At 44.3% G+C, this 9,244-nt stretch overlaps 1 protein-coding gene across 1 annotated transcript in view; it reads right to left on the bottom strand.

The window, feature by feature from the left end:
* Positions 1-100, bottom strand: part of FBXO33 (F-box protein 33) — a 37,980-nt gene extending 37,880 nt beyond the window's left edge. The window contains 1 exon segment of the mRNA XM_012806434.2: positions 2-100. Coding sequence (XP_012661888.2) covers positions 2-100 — 99 coding nt within the window.
* Between the last annotated feature and the right edge of the window lie 9,144 nt (positions 101-9,244).

Here is a 9,244-nt window from a genome sequence, read left to right as displayed (position 1 = left end):
GCCGCAGCCGCTGCCGCCGCCACCGCGCCACCCGGGCGGCCCCGGCTCGGGTTCGGGCTCCCGGCGGTCGGGGCTGCGGCAGTGACAAGAACAACAACATCAATGACAAGGAAGGAGGGGGCGGAACCGTCGTGGGTCTCGGCGGAACCAAGTGGAGCACAACTTGTGGAGAGGGGGAAAGGCCTCTGCGGGGGCGGTCTGCGGACTGCCACCCTCCGTCCTCCTGAACGCTACTCACGTGCGGCGGAGGCCCGCACACTCAGTCACTTCAACACCCTCGCTTGTGTTGTTCAGGTGCCCGGAAGCGGCAGGGCATCTTGTAAGGAAACGGTAGCCTCCCCGCGCGTGTTGGAGGAGGCAGGGAAGTGGTAGGAGCGGAGTTTGACGTCGCAGGTGGTGGGAGGAGCCCGGCGCGGACCGGCGCGACTTCCGGAAGAGGGGAGCGCCTGGTAGCCGGTAGGAAAGGGAGACGCGACACGTGATCCCTGACGCACGCGGGCCGTCGAGGGGGCGGGGCGCGGATGGAGCCGGCACGCGGCGCCCCGTGACGCCATTGGACTGCAGGGGCCGCGCTGCGGGGGCGGTCTGTGAGCCGGGTAAGTTAGACGCCCGGGCGGTGACGGTGGCGGAAGTCTGGCTTAGCGCGTGAGGTCGTGACGCGTCTTTGTAAAACGTTTCTGGGCTGAGGACTTTGAGGCAGAGGGCGGAGCGCAGAGTTCTTCTCAGCTGCCCCGCCTGCCCAGAGTATTGTTAAGAATTCTTGGGATTGCACCGCTCGGGAAGGGGAGCGGGCGGACCCGCGGGCTGACTTGATGGGCCCTGTAGGGAGAAGCGGGTCAGGGGCCAGCGGGGACCCCTCCCCGTAGTCGGACCAAACCAGCGGACTTCGGCTCACGTCCCGAGTTTGCAGAAAGAGTGAGGACAGCGCCACCCTTTGGCTTTAGAGGGAGACAACGAAATTGATAAATGAGCCTTAGATTTGCTGCTTGATAATCTGCTTTTTCCCCGGGGTTTGAGGAAGGACCTGCGCTCCTGGTACTGAGATTTACAGACCCTAGTTGAAAAGATTCTGGTGATGATGACAGAGAAGTTTTTGTTTGTTTTTGTTGTTGTGTTTAGCTCGGGCCTGAACTTGGGAGGAATTTTTTAAACAGTGTCCCTTCACAATCTGTGAAGTAAGTTAACTTTGCTTTTAAGAGGTAGTCAGGTCAGAACGTCAGGTTTTATGTAATAATTGAAGGTGTTTTGGGGAGGGTGCCAGTTCAAAGCCTTAGTTATGATCTGGGGACTGACTTGTAAACCCCAAGAAGCTGTACTAGGTGTTTTTAACCCTTTGAGGGCAAAGGTCTGAGTTCATGTTTCATTGGCGCCCTTTGGTAACTTGTGCATACCAGGTTGCCAACAATACAGTATGACGTTACCTCTGAGTTCTCCTCAGGTAAATACTTGTAAAAAACAAGCAAAGTGCATACCAATATATGAGTTGTGGTAGGTCACTTCTCTGAACCTTGTCTACAAGAGCTCTATGTAATTATTTTTACTTATTAATATTTATGAGAATTTGGTGGCAATAGCAGTGAATTATGAAGTCGAGACTTAGATTTTAATTTTTTATTGATTTTTTTCTTTTTTGAGACATTGTCTCACTGTGTTGCCTTCAGTAGAGTGCCGTGGCATTGCACCTCACAGCGACCTCAAACTGTTGGATTTAAGCGATTCTCTTGCCTCAGCCTCCCAAATATTTGGGACTACAGTGCCTGCCGCAACGCCGGCTATTTTTTTGTTGTTGTTGCATTTGTTTGGCAGGCCCTGCTCAGGTTCGAACTCGCCAGCCCCAGTGTATGTGGCTGGCGCCCTTGCCGCTGAGCTACAGGCACCGAGCCTTTTTATTGATTTCTTAAACTCATTGAAGTATTTTGAAGTGAGCGATAGACATCTAGATTTTCCGCTGCTAGATAGGTACTTAAGTGTCCATCTCTATTAAAGCATATTTCCATATAACAAAATAATAGCACACCTAACGATTTCTTGAATGTTATTGTGAGATAAAGTAGCCAACATTAGAAGCTATGTTTGCTCATTTCTGCTTGCCAGCATAATTTTACAAAGCCCCTGACTCTGTAAGGCAGGGGTCCTCAAACTTTTTAAACTGGGGGCCAATTCACTGCCCCTTAGACCGTTGGAAGGCCGGACTGCAGGACCTGGGACCAGTCGGCTGCTAAGCAGGACAGGCAGCGGTGGCAAAAACACCCGGCGGGCTGCATGTGGCCTGCAGGCAGTAGTTTGAAGACGCCTGCTGTAAGGACTGGTAGGTAGCTTTCCTGAAAGATACTTGCAACTCAAAACAAAAAAGAGCATATTTTCCCTCCTACCCTCACGTCTCTTGCCTGAATTGCTATATTCTTTAAAAGATAATGACTTTAGACTTTGTCTTTTCCTACACATATAATAATGTCTGATGAGGTTAATGATTATGCTTCTGTGTCTGTAATGAGATGTGTTCTTACACCCCAAACTTGATGTGATTCTGCTTTAATGTAACTTCTGTGCAGTGCACCTGCTGAACCCCCACCACCTGTATATAAGCAGTGGGATGAAGTACTGCGCTGGAAGAGCCTGATAGAATCTTGTTGGAAGACTTAACATAGGCTTTAGGCCTGGGGCTGTAGTCCTCAGTAAGACTTATGGAAAAAAAACAAAAACAAAAAACTAATTCCTTAAAATCTTGACTTTTTTCCAAACCCCATTAGTTGACATTGTCTCATATTCCATCTTCAGAGTTATCCAGGTATCTCTCAAATGTTCTTTACTGATGCTTTGTCCAAACCAGAATATAGTTAAAAGACCACACTTGTATTTGGTTATATATCTCAAGTCTCTTTTTAGATTAAAATTGAAAGTTTAACCTTTTAATCTTTAATACATCATTTCCACAGTGTTCTTTTTATACTCTGAGATTAGGCTCATTGTCCTATAGAATATCTCTACCTCTGTATTTGCTTTCTCTTGGTTGGTTTACTCCTGCAGTCCCTATATTTCTTACAAATGTGGACATAATCGCTAATGGATTGATCAGGTTCGCAATAAAAATTTTAAATAAAATTTTATCATCAGTGATATTAAATGTTTCACGTTGAATTACAAACAATACCTGCTTGAACTAACATCTGTAATTTTTTTTTAAAAAAAAATGACTCCTAGAGGGGCGGTATTTGGGGCTCAAGGAGCAGTGTGTCGGCCCTATGTACCAGGGGTGGCAGGTTCAAACCTGGCCCTGGCCAAAACTGCAAAAAGAAAAAAAAAATGACTCCTAGATAGGTTGATGAAGGCTTGATCTCCTTCCATGTAAGGTTCTTTGTTGCAGTCTGTTTTTCTTTTTTTTCCTCCTTAATCTGTAAAGTGTTATTTTGGTTTTCTGCAAATGTCTAGCTACCCTATCAACCAACTCAGTGGCTTTAACATTAATTTATAATTCTTGCCTGCATTGTAATTTTATTAGAGATTATAAAATAATTTGCAATTGTTTCATTCCATTTACATTTACTGGTTTGTAGTGGAAGCTTGCTTTCATAAACTAGGTACATTAATTACCCTAAAACATAGCTATGATTGGAAAGACAGGGGAAAAAATGCTTAGTTCTTTTTCTTTTATTATTGATCTTTAAGTTACAAGGCCTCAATGGGTGACAAATAAACTACTTCAGCTTTTACATTTTCTGAATATTATGTATTTATGAATTTTTTGGTAAGTCTTAATCAGTCATTGTTTTTGACTTCCAACTCATAAAACTTCTAGAATACCTCTTCCAACTCATGAAACTTCTAGAATACCTCTCAAATAATTTTTTTCTATTTGATTTTAGTTTTCTAAAATTCCTTAGGCAGTTTTAGTAGAAATAAAACTCGATTGGGTAAGAGGATGAAAGACTGGATTTTGATCCTTTTGTCTTTGTTTTGTTTTGTCATGATCTGCTTTAGACAATTTGGTTAATCTCTTTGGTCTTTATTTTCTTCATCTATACAAGAGGGGGGTTGACAGGGATGCCTGCAGCTCTTATGTTCTCTGCCTGTTTAAAAAATACTGTTGTATTGAGATAAGTGTTGTCATAAAACTAACCTATTTTATATAGACAATAAAATTCAGTAGTTTTACCAAATTGTACAACCGTCACTGTAAATCACCTTTAAATATTTTCATCCCTCTAATGAAATTCCTCATCCCCACTGCCTCTTTTTACTCTCACTCAGACTTCCCATTAATTACTAGTGTACTTTATGTCTCAATAAATTTACCTTTTCTGGATATTTTATGTAAGTGGAATCATGCAATGTATGATCTCTATGTCCGTCTTCTTTCATTTAGCCTTGCTTAGTGTTTTTTTGATGTTGGTTCATGACTTAGTCTATATCATTCCTTTTGTTGCTGAATAGCATTCCATTATCATGGATATGTTTTGTTATTGTTTTGGTCTATTTGTAGGGTTCCCTCATCCCTCTGCTTTGTATGTCTTGACAAAAAAAATCATAGACTACTTTGCTCTGTGACCTAGCCAGTTGCAGGTTTTTCCCAGCAGGTTTGAACTGAAACTGGGGCCCTAAACATTCTTAGGTACCGATGAAGGTGTGTAGGTTATTTTCCCAAACACTGAAAGTCTTGTGCCAAATTTCTTTTTTTTTTTTGCAGTGTTTGGCCGGGGCCGAGTTTGAACTCGCCAACCTCTGGTTTATGGGGCCAGTGCCCTACTCCTTTGAGCCACAGGCGCCCTTTCTTTTCTTTCTTTCTTTTTTTTTTTTTGAGAAAGAGTCTGTCTTTATTGCCCTCGGTAGAGTGCTGTGGCATCACAGTTAACAGCAACCTCCAAATCTTGGGCTTAGCCAATTCTTTTGCCTCAGCCTTCCAAGTAGCTGGGACTACAGGCGCCTGCCACAATGCCTGCCTGTTTTTTTGTTGTAGTTGCAGTTTGGCCAGGGCTGGGTTTGAACCCGCCACCCTAGGTATATGGGGCCAGTGCCCTACTCTACCCACTGAACCACAGGTGCAGCCCCTGAGCCAAATTTCTTAAACTCTCACATAAACCTTCACCACCCTCACCGTGAACATACCTTGGTAGAGCACCTCTTTTCTCTTGCTGTCTGTTGCAAGGATAGCTGCAGCCCTCTGTAAGTTAGTTCCACTAATAAAGCTTTGGCCTAGAGTTTAGTGCTTCTTTTTTTGGAATCCCTACTGGCTTTATCTTAAGATAACTTGGGACACTCCCTTGTGGGAACTCCCCTGCCACCACTTTGGGGGGGACTTTATCTGTGGATTTTGTGGAAGAAAACACTATCCATTCACTAGCTGCAGACATTGAGGTTGTTTTCAGTTTGGGACTATTATGAATAATGCTGCTATGAATATTAATGTGCACATATTTGTGTGGGCATATGTTTTAATTTTTCTTGGGTAGATACCTAGAAGTGAAAGTGATAGGTAATGTGGCAGGTAATAGGTAGTTCTATGTATAGAACATTTTGAGAAACTGAAACTATTTTCCAGAGTGGCAGCATCTGGCAGATCATCACTGTGAATAGATAACTTGCAAAATAGGAGAAAATACTTGCAAACTACACATCTGACAGAAGACTAATATCTAGAACTTATAAGCAACTCAACAACAACAACAAAAACCCATTACAAAGTGGGCTAAAGACATGAATAGGCACTTTGCAAAGGGAGACACATGGCCAAGAAATGTGAAAAAAGTTTTAAATCACTAAAACGGGAGAGAAATGCTAATTGAAACCACAATGAAATATTATGAGCAGTGCCCGTGGCTCATTGAGTAGGGCGCCTCGCCTGTATACCTACCACGGAGTGGAGGGTTTGAACCCAGCCCCACCCAAACTGCAACAAAAAAATAGCCATGCATTGTGGCAGCTGCCTGTAGTACCAGCTTTGTGGGAGGCTGAGGCAAGAGAATCGCCCAGGCCCAAGAGCTGGTGGTGGTTGATGTGAGCTGTGATGCCACAGCACTCAAAAAAAAAAAAAAAGAAGATAAAAAATAATATCTTACATCAATCAAAAAGTCTACTATTAAGACAAAAAAAATAGGGGGGAGAGGCAAGATGGCTGATTGGAGCCAGCTTTCCACAGAAGCTCCCATTCAGAAGAAGAATGAAAGGACAGACGTTTAGGAAGTAAGCTGATGGTTTGAAGCTGAGCCAAGAGAGGAGGTCAAAGGATGCACATCAACCCTGCTGAGGTGAGCTGTGACCCCCAAGGATACAAACAATAGGTGCAAAATCTATCGCCAAGTGGACGGGAGTCTTCTCCACCATGAGAATGGCTCACGGTATATTTTCTGCAAACAAGTGAGCAGAGTTCAAAAGTCCTCCCATTTTGTCCCATGGGAGAGACCCTCTAAAAACTGGACCTCCTTCTCCTGCTTGGGTGCATGGCACTCTCCTGCCAGACATAAAACTATACAAAACTGTATATATTCTCTACCTATAATTCTGAACTTTCAGCACTCTCATCCTGAGGTCTGGAAGTCTGTCCTCCTTGGAATCCAGATTCTTGGGCATTTTCTCAAGAGGTGTGGATAGGGTGTGGGCTGTTGCAGGTCTGTACTGATTCTGTGGCACAGCGGGAAGGAGAAAACTGTGGACTGAAGGAACCCTATGGGAAAGGGAGAGGTGGTGCCCCCTGGCACAGAGCAGCAGTAGGAGCTGTGGGAACAATAGGGCTCAAATCCCAGGGAATATTTTGGAAGGATGCTCCATCTCTCTCTGAGCAACCAGAGAAAGCTGGGCATCTTCTGTGTCAGACACTGGTGGAATAGATTTGGGACATTATAGCAGGCCCCATGAGCAAAGGGTATGCTTGAGGTGATGCCAGCCTAGGTGGAGTGGGGCGGGATGGAAAATTAAAGATGCATAGGCAGAGACGGCATACACCCAGGGTGGGGCTGATCCAGGAGGGCTTTAGTAAGCTTAAGAAGCACCCGGCCCTTGGGTATCATAGCTGAGACAAAGGTAGGCAGGCCAAGGCTGGAACTCCAAGCCAAGTGTGAGTGCTAACTGCATCTGCCCCAACACAGACTGCAGGGGAAACAGAAACACCAGCTCTGGGCAATGGCCCAGACTGGGGCTGAGTCATGGTTTCTGTGAACTCAAACAGTGCCTGATCTGCAGGGGACTATAGCCAGGACAGACTCACAAATTTTGCGCAAATATAAGTGTCAGCAACAGTAATCAGGGTTGGAGCTGGAACTGAGTGAACTGCCCCAGCTTCTATTAACCACCCAAGGTTGTCAAGCCTTAGCTTCCCCTGCTGGATGGTGGCAGAGTGCAGAGGCCGGGCTGAGGAGATGTAAGATCTCTCTGTGACTTAGGCAGGCTCAGACCCCTGGAGCATCTGCTCATTGGAGGGAACTGAGTCATGGCCCTGTGGGGTTACCAGTGACTGGGTGTGATAGAGGTACAAAGTGGGGAAGGAGGCATCAACCTTCCCAGACTAATTCATTTGCTGGGGAGGTCCTTCTGACTCCACGGAGCACCAGAACAAGTCATACTCGAGCTGCCAGCACACCCCTGCTGTCTAGTTGCTGGAGACCTTTTGAACTCCCTCTCTTGAGACTGGGTGCTGACTGGGACAACTGACTTGGATCTTTCGAACTGGACCAATCACCAAGGACTATCCAAAGTGGTACTCTGGGTGTGTGGTTGTGGGAAGGTTTGATTTTCCTTTTCCAGTTGTTGCCTGTGGGAGGCGGGGTGACTTAATTGCTGGTATTCTCCATAGCTGAGACTTCAATCCAGAGTAACTAATTCACTATGGTAGGACAGAGACCAGCTGAAAACAAGACAAAGCCACCTAGCCCCACCATACCAAGTAAGTCCCCAGTGTCTCACGCTGTAGCACTGTATGGGTCCTTTGCAAAGTTCTAGGGGAAAAGATACAGATACCAGTCACAGCTCTTGGGCAAAGGGCTGGTAAATCACTACTCCAGGAGCCTCCAAACCCAACTTTACCTTATCTGCTCACCTAGCCAAATGGTGTAAAATAATCATGGGGCAGAATCAGCAGAAAGCCTCTGGTAACATGAATAACCAGAATAGATCAACTCTCCTAAGGAACAATACGGCGGACACAACTGAAGATCCTATTCATAGACATATGGCTGAGATATCAGAAATCGAATTCGGAATTTGGATTGCAAATACGATTAATAGAATGGAGGTAAAATTGGAATTAGAAATTCAAGGAGCAATTCAAAAGTTGTCTCAAGAATTCAGTGAATTTAAAGACAAAATCACCAAAGATTTTGACACACTGAGACAAGAATTTGCAGCCTTCAAAGATCTGAGAAATACAGTAGAATCTCTCAGTAACAGAATGGAGCAGGCAGAAGAAAAGATCTCTGACATTGAAGACAAAGCTTTTGAACTTTCCCAAGGGCTCCAAGAGGAAAAGAAATGGAGAACAAAAACGGATCATTCTCTGAGAGCTCTGGGATAATTTGAAGAAAACTAATATTTGCCTGATAGGAATTAATGAAGGCGACGAAGTTGCTTTGCAAAGCACAGAGGCCCTTCTTCATGAGATTATGAAAGAACTTTCCAGACATGCTATTCAGATAGCAGACAGTTTCAGAACCCCAGCTCAACTCAACCCAAACAAGACATCCCACAGGTACATCATAATTAACTTCACTAAAGTTAATATGAAGGAGAAAATTGTGAAAGCAGCCAGACGTAAGAAAACCATAACCTACAAGGGGAAGAATATTAGAATGACTGTAGATCTCTCTGCTGAAACCTTTCAAGCTAGAAGAGGGTGGCCCTCGACTTTTTATCTCCTAAAACAAAATAAGTTTCAACCCAGGATCCTGTATCCAGCTAAACTGAGTTTCATTTATGATGGAGAAATTAAATACTCTAATGATATTCACACATTGAAGAAATTTGCCATAACTAAACCAGCTCTCCAGGATATTCTCCATAATGACCAGTGCAATCCTCCACCACAAAAGTAAACTCACTCAGAAACTTTTGATTAAATTTCAACTTCCACAGTGGCGAAAGGATTAAAATGTCCACTGGACTTTTGAAAAACTTGATACCCAGAATTCTACTGGGCTTATCAATATTCTCAATTAATGAGAAAGGCTTAAACTGTCCTCTAAAGAGGCACAGGCTAGCTGACTGGGTACAAAAACTCAGGCCAGATAGCTGCTGCATACAAGAATCTCATCTTACCTTA

This window comes from Otolemur garnettii, unplaced genomic scaffold (assembly GCF_000181295.1).
Source record: "Otolemur garnettii isolate 467f Iridium unplaced genomic scaffold, OtoGar3 scaffold00052, whole genome shotgun sequence".
Taxonomy (NCBI): domain Eukaryota; kingdom Metazoa; phylum Chordata; class Mammalia; order Primates; family Galagidae; genus Otolemur; species Otolemur garnettii.
The sequence above is the reverse complement of the archived record's forward strand: the minus strand, read 5'-3'. Positions and strand labels throughout refer to the sequence as shown.